Source organism: Lipotes vexillifer, unplaced genomic scaffold (assembly GCF_000442215.2).
Source record: "Lipotes vexillifer unplaced genomic scaffold, Lipotes_vexillifer_v1.1 scaffold1815, whole genome shotgun sequence".
Classification (NCBI taxonomy): Eukaryota; Metazoa; Chordata; class Mammalia; order Artiodactyla; family Lipotidae; genus Lipotes; species Lipotes vexillifer.
Genome location: NW_006791807.1, coordinates 50,376 through 67,407, shown reverse-complemented (window position 1 = coordinate 67,407; position 17,032 = coordinate 50,376). Strand labels below are relative to the sequence as shown.

General features: G+C 48.1%; 1 protein-coding gene across 1 annotated transcript; it reads left to right on the top strand.

The window, feature by feature from the left end:
- Positions 1–579: 579 nt before the first annotated feature.
- Positions 580–6,066, top strand: RINL (Ras and Rab interactor like). The gene is made up of 11 exons (XM_007464690.1): positions 580–629; positions 829–988; positions 2,271–2,373; positions 3,332–3,404; positions 3,488–3,552; positions 3,831–3,980; positions 4,066–4,461; positions 4,866–5,183; positions 5,469–5,600; positions 5,758–5,921; positions 6,004–6,066. The coding sequence occupies exons 1-11, from the start codon at positions 580–582 to the stop codon at positions 6,064–6,066; spliced, it is 1,674 nt and encodes a 557-aa protein (XP_007464752.1).
- The last annotated feature ends 10,966 nt before the right edge of the window (positions 6,067–17,032 follow it).

The following is a 17,032-nucleotide window of genomic DNA, read 5'->3' as shown; positions in this document are numbered from 1 at the left end:
AGTTGGGGTCTGATGGATAGAGGGACAGATGTGTGATAAAGCAAAAAGAATAATAGTAAAATCTAGGTAGTGGGTATGTGGATGTTCCCTGTAAAATTATTTCAGTTTTTCTGAATGTTTTAAATCTCTCATAATAAAATGTTGGGAGAAAATATTTGAGGGCTCCTCTGTGGTCTGGGAAGGGAGGGGGAGGAAATGTTGTATAACATTTGTCACAGTTACAGAGTGCCTGCTATGGGCAGAGCCCTTTTCCGGGCACTGTATTTTGACAAGGTTGTTAGTTAGCTGGTCCACATTCACAAGGCTGCACCGGATGTTATAATCTGAAATGTTCCCCTACCGCTTGGTAAATAGCTTCATTTTGAGTCATCTTCCTCCCCCACTTCTTCAAGACTCAAGACTCCTGGGACCCCCAGATCGCCCCACCATCCAGCAAGTAAAGAATTAATACCTGGCACAGCAAGGGGTCTCAAGTCCATTCTGATTGGTCAAGGTCTCTGCCATGTGGGTTGTAAATAGACTTATCTTCCTCCCTGCCAGAGGCCAGACCATGGCTCACTGGCCTGCATCCTGAGGATGATGGCACAGCCAGAGGACAAGGCCTCAGCAGGCCCCACCGATGGGGAGAGGTGAGGGCTGCTGGGGCTGTCTCCAACTCCTGCCACTGGATTCAGAAGCCCCTTCCATTCAGTTCCCACCCGCCACAGGACCCAGAACGCCATCTCTGACCCTTTGCCCCTGGGCTTCCCCTTCCTGTACCTTTGACCCCATCTCAGTGTCCAACTGCCTTCCTCTGTCCCCTGGTCTCCTGGTCCCTGCATGTCCCAGACTAATCCCATCACAGGCGAATGGAGCAGGTGAGACCCCCTTAAGAGTCCTTGGGACCCCAGAGCCACTCATTCGCCTTCAGAGGACATGGGGGGTGTGGCAGATCCCAGAGCTGGATGCCCAGGATGCAAAAGCCCTTCTGGAGCTGTGGCCACCAGGGGTAAGTGCTCACAGCCGGGGACCCTCTCTGACCGTCCCCACGACACTCTGAATCAGTTAGGACCCTGCTGGTTGCTAGTGACAAGCACAACACAGACCAGGCAAACTGAAAGGCTACTTATTGATTCAAATGACTGAAAAGCCCAGAAGTAAAAGTAATTTCAGGAATGTCTGGATCCTGAACATCAGACAATGTATACATTTCTCTTCATTCCACTTCTTGGCTTTGTTTTTTGTTTTCCTGTTTTTCCCTTTTTTTTTTGTTTGCTTTTGTTTTGCCACAAGGCTTGTAGGGTCTTAGTTCCCTGACCAGGGGTTGAACCTGGGCCCTCAGCAGTGAAAGCGCAGAATCCTAACCATTGGACCGCCAGGGAATTGCCTTGGCTTTGCTTTAAACTGCAGGGAATTCTAAATATTTGGGGATGCAAGTAAACACTTGTTCTATAATAGCTTAGGTAAATAGGCATTTATCTTTCTAACATAACCAGAAAGGTAGCTGCAGGCTCCGGTTCTGCTCCTCGGGTGACATCAAGGCCATCTTCTCTGCAATTCTCCTGGACTTCCCTCATGGTCATCCAGTGGCTGCCCCAGACCCAAGCACATGTGTGCATTCCAGGCAGGAGGAAGGAAGAAAGGAGGCACCAGTTGCATTTTTTTCTTTTACTAGGAAAAACAAAAGCCTTCACAATTGATTCAGAATATACGGATAAGGCCCAGGTAGCAACATTTTTAAAAGCTCACCTGGGAGTTATACAGAGGTGAGAACCACTGCCTACATCAATCATTATCCATCTTCTATGGCTGGGCCTATTAATGCCCTGAATAAAGCTGGAGTTCTGCAAGGAATAGATCTGGATGAAGCAACTAACAGGAATACCACAGTTTCCTCCTCAGGGGGCCTTTCTCTGTAGTGAGAGAGATGGCTGGCCCCAGCTCAGGGCCACATCTCACCAGCTTAGCAACCCCAGTGTAAAAAGAGGCCTCGTTCCAAAGAGCTCCAGAAAAAATCCTGTGGAAGATTTCCGTTGGCTGAGCTTGGTTCACGTGCCCATCTCTGAACCAATCACAGTGGTCAGAGAACACTGTCAATCCCATTGGCTAGGTCAGGTCATGGACCCACCCCTAGGGCTTGATGGAGGGTTAGTCACCCACAGGACCTAGAGCAGAGAGTGGAGTAGAGAGTTTTCTAAAGGAAATTTGAGGTGTGGAACCAAAAATAAGGGCAATGGTTGCTAGGCAGGCACAAATCCTCTTCAAGCTGAACTTTGCCTCCATTCCCCCAGAGTTTCCTGGTCATAGGACATGATCCCAGACAGGTCCTTGTGTTGAGGACAGGACCTTCACCAGGGGAAATCGACACCTACCAGATCCTGAAGCTTCCTGGAGGTGAGGAGCCTATACCCCCAAGTTTCCAGTCCACAGCAAACTTATCACCAAGATTGGTCAGTTTTAATTCTAAAATATCTCCTGAATCTCCCCAATGCTCTCTACCTCCATCACCCTAATCCTAGCCACCATCACCTCTTGCCCAGACAATTTCAATAGCCTCCTCTCTGGTCTCCCTTCTCCCACCCTTTTCTTCCATTCTGAATACGGCAGCCAGAGCGATATTTTCAAACATCAATCAGATGTTATACATTCCTGCCCTAAACCCTGCAAAGGACACGCAACATCTTTAGATAAACATTAAACTCCTTACAGCCCATCATGGCCTATAAGGTGATGAATGATTAGCTCCTGCCCACCTCTCCATCTACAGCCCTTCATTCTCTCTACTCTAGACACACTGTTTTCTCTGTTCCTTGAGCAGGCTAAATGTGTCCCAACTTCAGGGCCTTTGTATTTGTTTTTCCTGCATGAATGCCCTTCCTTGAATGGTTAGTTTAGTCTCCATCGTTTAGGCCTCTGTAGAAATGTAATCTTCTTTGACCACCACAGCTAATGAGAGCCCTGGTCACTTTCAATCACTCCATTTCATTCATAGCACTCAATACATTATACACTTATCTTTATTTGTTTACTCATTCATTTTTGTCTCCCTCCACTAGAAGGTAAACTACAGGAAGACAGAGAATGTATCTGCCTTTTGACAACTGTATCCCCAGTGCCTGAAAATGAATAGGTGCTCAATAAATATTTGTCTGATGAATGAATCCTATTTGGTGGCATAAGTGGAATGCAAGCCTAAAGTCACAGGAAAAGATAGGGACTGCAAGGGCAGAAATTTCCTTGTTCTGAAGGTTCTTGGGGGGCCTGCAGGACTGGGGAAGAGAGAGTCCCAGGGAAAAGAAGGCTGCTACCCCTCAAGTTTTCTAACTTGTTCCTCCTTGCCCTCTCCCCCCAGGTGTGTCTCTGGAGTCCTCTAACCTCTGGATGTCAGACCTGCCCCATCTCCTGGCCTTCCTATCAGCCAGCAGGTACAGGTCACCTTTCAAAAGGGCTAAGGGGGATCCTTCCCTATGATACCTCACCCATACTGTGACTCCTCATTTTTTCTCAGGGATGTTTTGCCCAGAACACTGCTCTTACCCCCTCCCACTCTAGGGCCTGGAGACCAAAACACAGGTGAGGCATGATTCTCTAATGGAGGAAGAGGCCACCTTTCCACCTCCTTAGTCCAGGAGGATGGTACTTGAGGGACCAAACTACAGGGTTCGAGGGAAGATAAGGCTGGGGTTTGAGAAAGGTGGTGGGGGGGGTGTGTGTGTGGTGCTCGACTCCTGGGCCTGAATGAGGAGGTGCCAGGGACCAAGCCTCAGTTCTTCCAGTAACAAAGCTGGACACCAAGTCTCCAAGGCTGGCCCCTTGGACACCTGGGACACCTCACTTCTGCTGGCCCCCAGATCCTCCGCAGATTGGCAGCATCCAACTCAACACCTCAGGGAGGGTGTTCTTTGTGGTGAACAAACTCTACCTGGAGACCCACAGAGGGTGGGAGATGGAGCAGACGCCCCCAGAGACAACTCCAGAGACTGCCGAGAGACATGGTCCAGGTTAGATGAGCAGGGCCCCAGGCCCCTGAGGGATGAAGGAGCTGCCGCCACTGTTCTGTGGAACTCAACCTTCTCTCCCCATCAGCCCCCAGGAACCCAGCCCCTCACCAGGTCTCCTGGGTGGAAGGCCCACTCAGCCCGGAAGTACACCATCCTAGGCCAGCTCTGGCCAGCCCGGTGGAAGAGAAGGAGGATGACTACAGAGATGGAGAAGAGGGAGCTGAGGATGCGCTCACACGTCACATCCAGGCTCTAGCCAGGGCCCGGAGCAGCTACGTGGCCAGGCAGTTCCGGGGCTTTCGGGTGCGCCTCACCTCAGAGGCTGAAGGTCCCCACAGGCCTGGGGACCCGGCCACAGAGCTGCTTCAGGATATGCGGCACCTCCTTGCTGACCTCCAAGATCACTTAGCAAAGGACCCCGATGTCAGGGCTGTCTTTGAGAGCAGGGCTCCCGGGGCCCCCCAGAAGGACGAGGATCTAGGTAATGAGGAGGACTGAGAGGGAACTTAGGGCCACTCTCCCAACCCGCACAGGTTCATGTTTGCCATCTCTTGGCCCTACATAGGTGTTCACGCCCAACTTCCTTCTCTCCATCTGGGTGCACACCCGTTTCCTTTTCTACTCACACGCCCTCTCCTACATGTAGTAATACCTATTCCGTTCACCACTGCTCCATCTCACACACGTGTGACAGCCATACTCTCTCTCCCACGCGCTCGTTCACACCCAGGCTCCTTCTTCCACACGCGCTCACACCTAAGTCTACACAAGTGGGTGGCCACAGGCTAGGAAGGTGTTGCGGTTGGCGAGGGTGGGTCGCTGGAGAGTGAGGGTAGGCGTGGGTCAGCCTGGCGACCCTTCCTTCACCCATCTCAACCCCTGCAGGCCCCGCGGTGGAGGCGGCCCTGTGCCGGGCGGTGCTGGCGCCCCTGAAGCCGGCCCTGTGGACTCGACTCCGCACGCTCCGCGCCCCAGCTCTGCGGCAACTGCGGCGGCGACAGATAGCCCTGCGGATGGAGGCGGGGCCTCCGGGAGCTCAGGGGGCGGGGCATGAGAGGCGGGGCCCCGTCCCCGCCCTGCGAAGCCGCATCCACGCGCGCCTGGCGCGCCTCCACTCAGCCTGCGACCCACGCCGCAAGGTGTCGCTCCTGCTGGCGGTGTGCAGTGATGTCTACGAGGGCCTGGCTCGGGACGAAAACCAAGGTAAAGGAGGAGTCTTGAGTCCACCTGAATGTGGAGTGGCTTGAGGGTTACGGGAGCCAGGTAGGAGGCTCCCGTGCACACGTCGAGGGGAAGATGGCATGATCTAGCAGGATCTACATGATCTAGCAGGATCTCGCATGATCTACGCGGGCCGCGGGAATCTAGTAAGGGGCGTTTGCATGCCCGGCAAAGCGGAAGGGCAGCCCGCACTTGCGGTCCTGGGGATCGGATGGAAGGTGCCTGCACGCCCCGTCCACCCCAGAGCCTGTCCTCTGGCTCCCCTAGAGCCCCTGGGGGCCGACGCCTTCCTGCCAGCGCTAACAGAGGAACTAATCTGGAGTCCCGACATTGGGGAGACTCAGCTCGACGTGGAGTTTCTCATGGAGCTCTTGGATCCGGACGAGCTACGGGGAGAGGGTGACGCCCCAGCCCCAGCCCCAGAACGCCGGGACCCAAGAGGGGGCGCCCTAGGCCGCCCGCCTGCAGCGGGAGGGAAGGCGGGCAACCTGCAGGGAGCCTGCAGGCGGCCAGGGAACCTGAGGGGGCTGCGCTGACCTCCCCTTCTTGCCCCTAGCCGGGTACTACCTGACCACGTGGTTTGGGGCCCTGTACCACATTGCCCACTACCAGCCCGACACGGGCCGCGCGCCCCAGGGGCTCAGCTCTGAGGCCCGGGCCTCCCTGCGCCAGTGGCACCGCAGGCGGACGCTGCATAGACAGAGCCCCACCGAAGCCCAGGTGATCGCCCCTCTGGACTGCGGGTGGAGGGGAGGGCTGGATCTGTTGCCTTTCTGACCCAGGCTCCTGCCTCTCCCCACAGGCCAAGCTGCCCTTTGAGGAACCATGGGCAATAGAGATTGTGCAAGAGGCCAATGATGATTAGAATCTCAAACCCTTCTGCTCCGCAAGCAAGATTCAGGAGGCACCTAGGGCAGCACCAACTTCTGACCCCTGTAGTTTAGACTAGAGGCAGCAAGAAGGAGGGGCTCCCAGGAAAAGGAAACGGGTCTGAGGGAAGACCTCTGAGCCTTTGCATTGGCTGTCCCTGCTTCCTGGAATGCCATTCCCGAATATCCACACTGCTCCTTCCCTCCCTTCCTTCAGGTCTTTAGGCAGATGTCACCTTCTCAGTGAGGCTCTCTTCCAGACACCCTTGTCTAAAACCACAGCTTCTCTGGCTTGACCCTCTCTGTGGTAAACAGAATAATGCCCCCCCAAGATGTTCACCTCCTAATCTCCGTACTCTGTGAATATGTTACCTTAAGTGGTAAAAGGGACTTTACAGATGTGATTAAATTAAGGATCTTGGACTTCTCTGGTGGTCCAGGGGTTAAGACTCCGCGCTTCCACCGCGGGGGCTGCGGGTTCGATCCCTGGTGGGGGAAGTTCCGCATACCATGGGGTGTGGCCAGAAAAGAAAAAAAATTAAGGGTCTTGTGATGGGAAGATTACCCTGGATTCAGGTGGGCCCGATGTAATCCCCAGGGTCCTTATTAGAGGGAGGCAGTGGGGTCAGAGTCAGAGGAAGAGATATGATGATGCAAGCAGAGATCGGAGCGATATGTCCAGGAGCCAAACAGTGTAGGCATCCTCTAGAAGCTGAAAAAGACAAGGAATGGATTTCCCCCTGGAACCTCCAAAAGGAACTCAGCTTTCAATTTTGTTTTTTTTAATTAAAGTATGGTTAATTTACAATGTTGTGTTAGTTTCAAGTGTACAGCAAAGTGATTCAGTTATGTATATATATATTCTTTTTCAGATTCCTTTCCATTATAGGTTATTACAGATATTGAGTAGTTTCAAGTGTACAGCAAAGTGATTCAGTTATGTATATATATATTCTTTTTCAGATTCCTTTCCATTATAGGTTATTACAAGATATTGAGTATAGTTCCCTGTGCTATACAGTAGGTCCTTGTTGTTTACCTATTTTATGTATAGTAGTGTGTATATATTAATCCCAAACTCCTAATTTATCTCTCCCTCCCTCCCTACCTCTGCTATCCCTTTTGATAACCATTAGTTTATTTTCTATGTCTGTGAGTCTGTTTCTATTTTGTAAATAAGTTCATTTGTATCTTTCTTTTGGGGGGGGATTCCACATATAAGTGATACCATATGACATTTGTCTCTCTCTGTCTGACTTACTTCACTTAATATGATAATCTCTAGGTCCACTCAAGTTCAGCCTTTGATTTTAGACCCTAACACATATTTTGGATATCTGACCTTTAGAACTGCAATAGGTAATAAATGGGTGTTTTTTTAAGCCACTAAGTTTGTGGTAATTTGTTACAGCAGCCATAGGAAACACTCCCCTACCCTGATCTTTATTTTTTTCCATAGAAGCTTTCACTTCCAATCATTCCATATAATATACTTATTTACTGTGTTAATTGTCCATAATCTTCTCCCTCCCCTTAGGACAGTGCTGTCCAATAGAAATAGAATACAAGCTACACATGTAATTCTAAATACTGTCATAGCTACATTTAAAAATAGAAAGAAACAAGTGAATTTAACTTTAATAACATATCCGATTTAACCCATTATATCACTTCAACATGTAATCAATATTTTTGAATTATTGAGATATTTAACATTCTTTTTGTGTGTATCCTAAATCTTCAAATTCCAGTGTGTTTTACACTGCAGCACATCTCAAGTGCTCAATAGCCACTCAGGGCCTGTAGCTACCATTTTTAGACAGTGAGTACAGCCTTAGGACGTCAGCTCCAAGAGGCTATGGATCTCTGTTCTGTTCATAGCTGTATCCTCAGTGCCTAGACAAATGCCTGGCACACAGTAGGTGTTCAATAAATACTTGCTGAATGATTCAGTGAACACATTTTCTGTGGTAGGCTGAAAATGGCTCCCCGCAAAGATATCCATGTCCTAATCTCTGGAATCCATGAATGTTACCTTATTTGGAAAGGGGTCTTTGCAGATGTTATCAAATTAAGGATTTTTTTTCCCCACACCCTGAGGCTTGCAGGATCTTAGCTCCCAGACCAGGGATTGAACCCGGGCCCACAGCAGTGAAAGCGCTGGGTCCTATCCACTGGACCGCCAGGGAAGTCCCAAATTAAGGATTAAAATGGAGGGATTATCCTGGAATATCGAGGGGGGCTCTAAATGCAACCACATGTGTCCTTACAAAAGGAAGGCAGGGGCTTCCCTGGTGGCGCAATGGTTGAGAGTCCGCCTGCCGATGCAGGGGACACGGGTTCGTGCCCCGGTCCGGGAAGATCCCACATGCCGCGGAGCCGCTGGTCCCGTGAGCCATGGGCGCTGAGTCTGCACGTCTGGAGCCTGTGCTCCGCAACGGGAGAGGCCACAGGAGCGAGAGGCCCGCATACCCCCCCCCAAAAAAAAAGGAAGGCAAAGGAAGACTTGACACAAACAGGAGAAGGCACTATAAAGGCAGAGCAGAGAGATATCTGAAAATGTTGGCCTTGCAGATTGGAGTGATGTGGCCACAAGCCAAGGAACACTTTCCAGAAGCTGGAAGAGGCAAGGAACAGAGCGTCCAGAACAAGTGTGGCCCAGCTGACACCTTGATTTCAGCCCAGTGATACTGATGTTTAATTTCTGGCCTCCGGAACTGGAGGAGAATAAATTTCTGTTGTTTTAAGCCACCGAGTTTGTAGTCATTCGTTACACCAGCCCCAGGAAACTTACAGAGTCTCAGCACTATGAATGAAAAGGAAAAATCAGAGTAGAATTAATACTCAACTCAACCTCATTCCAGCAACAAGGACATTCATCTACTAGAAAAATAGGAAAATCCCTCTTAATCCATCTAATGAAGAGATGCATTGCCATTAAAATTTTACATTTTATAATGATCAAAATGCTGTAATTTTAGATGTCAACTGAAAAATGTCCCAGGGAATAGAGTTTTCTCACAATTGTTTTTGAAAGCCAGGAACCTTGAGGATGGCTGCATTGGGCAGTGAAGCAGGAAGAAGGGATTGGAGAGACTGCAGGACACAGTATCTGATCTTATGTTCATACAGCACTGAGGGGGGTGGTCAGACCCCAGGAGATGGGAGGGGTCATGTCCTGTAAGAAGGAGCTGACCTCCAGGGCAAGCAGGGCATCAAGAATTTCACTGATTTATTATGTGTTTATGTATGCACATATGTATTTATTTATTTTTAAATTGTAGCAAAAATATATAATTTACGCTCTTATCTTTTTTAAATTTTTATTTATTTATTTTTGGCTGTATTGGTTCCTCGTTGCTGCAGGCGGGCTTTCTCTAGTGGGGGCGAGCAAGGACTAGTTTTCGTTGTGGTGCACGGACTTCTCACTGCGGTGGCTTCTCTTGTTGCGGAGCACGGGCTCTAGGCGCGTGGGCTTCAGTAGCTGTGGGTCGCGGGCTTAGTTGCTCCACAGCATGTGGGATCTTCCCAGACCAGGGCTCGAACCCATGTTCCCTGCATTGGCAGGCGGATTCTTAACCACTGCGCCACCAGGGAAGTCCCTACACTTTTTTCTTTTTCTGTTTGTTTGTTTTTGTTTTTTGGCCATGCCACATGTGGCATCTTAGTTCCCCAACCAGGGATGCGACTGGTACCCACTGCACTGGAAGCTCAGAGTCAACTACTGGACCACCAGGGAAGTCCCCCATCTTACACATTTATAAGTGTGCAGTTCAGTAGTATTAACTATATTCACATTGTTGTGTAACAGATCTCTGGAACGTTTTTATCTTTTAAATCTAAAACTACCCATCGAACACAGCTCCTATTTCCCCTTCCCCCCAGCACCAGGCAACCACCATTCTAGTTTCTGTTCCCATGATTTTGACACCTCTAGATATCTCATGTAAGTGAAATCATACAGCATTTGTCTCTTGGTGAACTGGTTTATTTCACTAAGCATAAAGTCCTCAAGCCTCATCCATGTCATAGCATAGGACAGGATTTCCATCTTTTAAACTTTTCTTTTTTTTCTTTCTTTCTGGCTGTACCACACGGCATGCGGGATCTTAGTTCCCCGACCAGGGATCAAACCCATGTCCCTGGTAGTTGAAGCGTGGAGTCTTAATCGCTGGACCACCAGAGAAGTCCCCCATCTTTTAAAAGACTGAATAACATTCCATTGTTTGTATATATCACATTTTGTTTATCTAGTCATCCTTCTGTGGACAACTGGGTTGCTTCCACCTCTTGACTATTGTAATACTGCAATGAACAAGAGGGTGCAAATATCTTTTTTGAAATCTTGCTTATATTTCTTATGGTCTTTCTTTTGCGTGTGTCTGTGTCCTAATCTCCTCTTCGTATAAGGACACCACTCACGTTGCATCAGGGCCTGCCCATATGATTTCATTTTCACTTAATCACCTCTTAAAGGCTCTTTCTCCAAATAGAGTCACATTCGGAGGTACTGGGGGTTAGGACTTCAACATATGAGTTTGATGGGGACACACAGTTCAGGCCGTAATAGGAAGTGACTGTCAGATCTCTTCCCATTTGAATTATGATGTTATCCGTAGGTGGTACATTGAGACCCTGTGAATAACCTGTCCCCCAACAACTTTTTTACCCAATGCTTTCAGCACCTCTTTTTTTTTTTTTTTAAGATATTGGGGGTAGGAGTTTATTAATTATTTTATTTATTTTTGCTGTGTTGGGTCTTCGTTTCTGTGCGAGGGCTTTCTCTAGTGGCGGCAAGCGGGGGCCACTCTTCATCGCGGTGCGCAGGCCTCTCACTATCGCGGCCTCTCTTGTTGCGGAGCACAGGCTCGAGACGCGCAGGCTCAGTAGTTGTGGCTCACGGGCCTAGTTGCTCCGCGGCATGTGAGATCCTTCCAGACCAGGGCTCGAACCCGTGTCCCATGCATTAGCAGGCAGATTCTCAACCACTGCGCCACTAGGGGAGCCCCACCTCTTTTTGATCCTTGCTGAATCATTGGATTTATTTGTACTATTCTATTCTATTCATGGCTGCTTTCCACTTCCTGGAGTAAAGTGATGTTTCCTGTATAAATAAATGTGTTGAATTTAAAAAAAAAACAGTGAATCGATTTAAAGAAAATGATTAAGTAGCTAAGCATACAGGTGATGCGTGGATACGAGGCAAAGTATGGGAAAGTGAAACCAAATGGTTGATGTTTGGGGTATCACTGGTTTAAGGCTTTGGCTACACTTTGGAGCTCTGGGCTTCATGCTGGATGCCTCCTCTTGGCCTCCCATTCCCACGGTGTCCCAAACTGGCCACAGCATCTCCCTGAAACCCATTCCTCCTTCTAGTCCCCATCTCAGGGGGCCCCCCGATCCCCTGGTCCCTATGCCAGCCAGAGCCTGAGCCTCGTCCTGCACCCTTCCTCTCCCCACTCCCTCCCACCCCATCCTCCCTTTCCACAGCCCCATCCTGGCCCAGCCCCAGCCTCCCTCTGCCTCCTGGTTCTAAGTCCTGGGGATCCTCTCCAATACCCACCCACGTGGCAGCCAGAAGGATATTTAAAAAATAGATCTCAGAGGTCTACCTCTCAGGCTAGAACTTAGGTTTGCAAGAAACACTATTTTATTTTTTATTTAGAGAGATACACATTCCATAGGCAGAATGAGGGCTGTCTCAGAAAGTGAGAGCCACCCTGGGAGACACACATTCCATAGACAGAATATGGACCATGTCAGGTGGTGTGGGGGTAGTTGGTTTTTATAGGCTGGGTAATTTCATATGCTAATGAGTAGAAGGAATATTCTAACTATTTTGGGAAAGGGGCAAGGGTTTCCACGAACTGGGCCACTGCCCACTTTCTGGCCTTTTATGGTCAGCCTCAGAACTGTCATGGCACCTGTGGGTGTGTGTTTTAGCATATGCTGATGTATTACAATGAGCATATAATGAGGCTCTAGGTTTATGGGAAGTCAAATCTTCTGCCATCTCGGGCCTGGTTGATTCTAACTAGTTTTTGTTGTATTCTCAAATGGCTGCATCATTCTTATAACAGTTGTGCCCTGCCCCTATCCCTCCTGCCTCACCTGGACCGTCTTCCCCAGATGCATGCTTGTCTGACTCCCTTGTGTTTTGCAGGGCTTTGCTCAACTATCCCCTTTTCTATGACTTCTCAAAAAGTACAGCCTCCCTTCCTGTTTTATTGTTAATCTTGTTAAGGCGCCGTTGACCAAAACCGCCCAGCTTGGCCAGTCAGGATGATAACCGCTTGCCTGAGTTGTCTCACAACAGAAGGTCCTAGTAAAGAACGAGGTGCTGCCACTGAAAACTAACTGGGAGAATTCGGGAGGGGCTGAAAGGAGGGAGGATATGCCCACCCATTGTATCTCTTGTAAAACCAGCCCAGAAAAGTTTGGGAGGGGCCAAAAGGTGGAGGGAAGAGATGATATATCCTGCCAACCTCCCAGAAACGCTCATGCTGGAATCCATCTTGGCTGAGTGATGTGCGCGCCACCAGGAAGGACCCTGAGTCAAAACGATTGGCCAGGGACAACCTGGAAACTAACCCTATTATAAAACCAGAGACTGTGAGCCACGTGGCAGAGCAGTTCTCCTGGGTTCCCTAACCCTGCTGCTCTCCACCCAGATGCCCCTCTCCAATAAAGTCTTTTGCTTTGTCAGCGTGTATTTCTCCTCGGACAATTCCTTTCTGAGTATTAGACAAGAGCCCTCTCTTGGGCGCTGGAAGGGGTCCCCCTTCCTGCAACAATCGGATACTATATATCAATGGTTTTCAACAGCAACTTGTTAAAAATGCAAATTCTAGAAATAAACCCTGGCACGTATGGTCAAATGATTTTCGACAAGGGTGTCCATATCATTCAATGGGGAAAGGACTGTCTTTTCAACGAATGGTATTGGGAAAACTGGATGGACATCCACGTGCAAAAGAATGATGTTGGACCCTTATCTAACACCCTATATAAAGATTAACCTAAAACGGATCAAAGACCTAAATGTCAAAACTATAAAACTCTTGGGCTTCCCTGGTGGCGCAGTGATTGAGAGTCCGCCTGCCGATGCAGGGGACACGGGTTCGTGCCCCAGTCCAGGAAGATCCCACATGCCGCGGAGCGGCTGGGCCCGTGAGCCATGGCCGCTGAGCCTGCGCGTCCGGAGCCTGTGCTCCGCAACGGGAGGGGCCGCAACAGTGAGAGGCCCGCGTACCGCAAAAAAGAAACAAAACTCTTAGAAGAAAACATAGGGGAAAAGCTTCATGATATTGGATTTGGCAATAATTTCTTGGGTGTGATGCCAAAAGAACGGGCAACAACAACAAAAAGTTAATTGGACTACATCAAAATTTAAAAGTATGCATGAAAGGAAACAATCAACAGAGTGTAACATCAACCCACGGAATGGGAGAAAATATCTGCAAATCATAAAGGGTCAATATCCAGAATACATACAGAATTCCTAAAACTCAGCAAAAACCCCACAAAAATCCAACTTTATTTGTTTGTTTATTTATTTATTGGCCACGCTGCATGGCTTGCAGGATCTTAGTTTCCTGACCAGGGATCGAACCCGGGCCCAGTGCCCCCAGCTCTCCCCTGGGCAGTGGAAGCACGGAGATCCTAACCACTGGACTCCCAGGGAATTCCCTACAATCCAATTTTTAAACGGGCAAAGGACTTAAATAGATATTTCTCCAAAAAAGGTATGCAAGTGGCTGATAGGCACATGAAAAGATAATAAACGTCACTAATAATTAGGGAAATGCAAATCAAAACCACGATAAGCCACTATTTCACGCTCATTACGGGACAATGTATGTTTTGCCTGTTTATTCTCTGGCTCCCCCCACCCCCCAGCATAGATAATAGCTAATGCTTAGTGGCTTGCATGCCTGTTGGCGGAGGTCATCAAGAGGACACACGTGACTGTCAGTTGACCTGAGAGCTGGGCCCGGGCAATCAGAGTCTCCTCACCCGCTCCCCTGTCCTTGGAATGCACACTGCCCACTGTTCCCACAGTGGGAGCTGTTCCAAAGACACAGCCTTGGGAGATAGGGTTTTGTTGAGACCATCTCGATGGTATGTGTGACTGAGCCCAGTTAAGGCCTCTGTATATAAACTTTGAAGATTCTGGCAGGTGGGTAAGGAGATCTACTTATCTTGTGGCTGCCCAAGATATGAAAAAAGTTCGTATGAACTTTCCCTTGCTTCTTAAACCTGCCATCTACCAATCTGGACACGCCTCTTTCTTGGGTCTCTCCTTGCCTTCTGTGTACAGGGGCCAGTTTGCGAACCAACAATGCCACAACCTTAGGAGGTAAAGATTGCATTATCAGCACCCCCTTTTTACAGAATAAGACTCAGAGATAAGGGGTCTTGCCAAGGCCACATAGCTAGGAAATGGCAGAGCCAGGATTTGGACCAGGCCATCTGGCTCCTCAGCACGTGTGTGGTCCCAACCTAGAAAACCAAATCATCTGGGCTGAGAGAGGATAAGTCAAACATTATCTCCCCGAGGGTGGGAATTTTGTGTGCCTTGTTCACTGCTGAATCCCCAGTGCCTAGAACAGGGTCTGGCACAAAGCAGTACCCAGTAAATATTTGTCAAATGAAGGGATAAATGAATTAAAATAAATACTAAATTTTCACCTGGTTTATTGTTGTTGTTGTTAATAGTAATAGTAGTTGGACACCGTGGTACAACCACTTTGGAAAATAACTTTTCTTTAAAAGTTAAATATATACCTACCACATGATCCAGACATTCCACTCCTAGGTATATACACTAAAAAAATGAAAACATATCCACACAAAGACTTGTACATTGATGTTCATAGCACCTTTATTTGTATAATTGCCCAAAACTGCAAACACCACAAATGTCCATCAGTGGGTGACTTGATAAACAAATTGTGGTGACTTGATAAATAAACTATTCCACACAATGGAACAGCACTCAGAAATAAAAAAGAATGGGCTTCCCTGGTGGCGCAGTGGTTGAGAGTCCGCCTGCCGATGCAGAGGTCACGGGTTTGTGCCCCGGTCCGGGAAGATCCCACATGCTGTGGAGCAGCTAGGCCCGTGAGCCATGGTCGCTGAGCCTGCGCGTCCGGAGCCTGTGCTCAGCAACAGGAGAGGCCACAACAGTGAGAGGCCCGCGTACCGCAAAAAAAAAAAAACAAAAAAAAAAAAAAAAAAAAAAAAAGAAATAAAAAGAATGAATTATTGTTAAATATGTATGAATCTCAAAATAATTATATTGAATGGAAAAAGCCAGACATGAGAGTACATACTATATAATTCCATTCTAGAAAATGCAAACTAACCAACATTGATAGAAAGTAGATTAGTGGTCGTCTGGGGATGTGTGTGTGGAGGGGTGAGGAATGAAGCGTTTATCAAGAGGCAGGGGGAAATTTGGAGATGATGGATATATTCATTACCTTTTTAGTCATTATCTTTTTTTTTTTTGATGTTCCTGAGAACATACATTTTATTTATTCATTTTTAAATTTTTATTTTTTTTCATGGTTAAGCCATTCATTCTTCTTTTCTAAATGTATTTATTTATTTTAATTAAAAAGAATTTTTTGGGGGGCCGCACTGTGTGGCTTGCAAGATCTTAGTCCCCTGACCAGGGATCAAACCTGCGCACCCTTGCAATGGCAGCACGAAGTCTTAACCACTTAACCCAATTTATTTTTGGCTGCGTTGGGTCTTCATTGCTGTGCGTGGGCTTCTTCTAGTTGCAGCGAGCGGGGGCTACTCTTTATTGCAGTGCGCGGGCTTCTCATGGCAGTGGCTTCTCTTGTTGCGGAGCACGGGCTCTAGGTGAGCGCTTCAGTAGCTGTGGCACACGGTCTCACTAGTTGTGGCTCGCGGGCTGTAGAACGCAGGCTCAGTAGTTGTGGCGCGTGGGCTTGGTTGCTCCGCGGCATGTGGGATCTTTACGGACCAGGGATTGAACCCGTGTCCCCAGGGATCTTAGTTCCCTGACCACGGATCAAACCTGCGCACCCTTGCAATGGAAGCACAGAGTCTTAACCACTGGACTGCCAGGGAAGTCCCCTCTTTTTATTTTTTAAATTGCAGTATAGTTGATTTACAACATCATGTTAGTTTCAGGTGTACAGCACAGTGATTCTGTTATATAGTTTTTTTTTTCCTTGCGTTATGCGGGCCTCTCACTGTTGTGGCCTCTCCCATTTGCGGAGCACAGGCTCCGGACGCGCAGGCTCAGTGGCCATGGCTCACGGGCCCAGCCGCTCCGCGGCATGTGGGATCTTCCCGAAACGGGGCACGAACCCGCGTCTCCTGCATCGGCAGGCGGACTCTCAAGCACTGCGCCACCAGGGAAGCCCTGTTATATATTCTTTTTCAGATTCTCTTTTTAAAATTCTTTTAAAATTAATTAATTTTTTATTGGAGTATAGTTGATTTACAATGTTGTGTTAGTTTCAGGTGTACAGCAAAGCGATTCATATATATCTATATCTATTTTTTTCAGATTCTTTTCTCATATAGGTTATTATGAAATATTGAGTATAGTTCCTTGTGCTATACAGTAGGTGTCCTTGTTCCTTTTGGTCATTACTTGATTGTGGTGGCGGTTTCACAGGTTTATACATAAGTCAAAACTCATCAACCGTATTCTTTAAATACGTATGGTTTCTTGAATGTCAGGCATATCTCAATAAAGCTTGGGGAAATATAAGTCACAACTGTGTTATGCAACTGAGAACTTTTCCTCTACCACAATGGCTTCACCCATTGACCCCTAAAGGCATCTGAGTTTTCAATCTGAGGCCCAGTAGACCATGAAGCTATTTCTGCTTGGAGCCCTGAAGAGGCTTTAAAAAAAGAAAAGAATAGAAAGCTGGCCTATTTCTGCTTTGGGGCCTGTCACATTTCTCTCCTGAG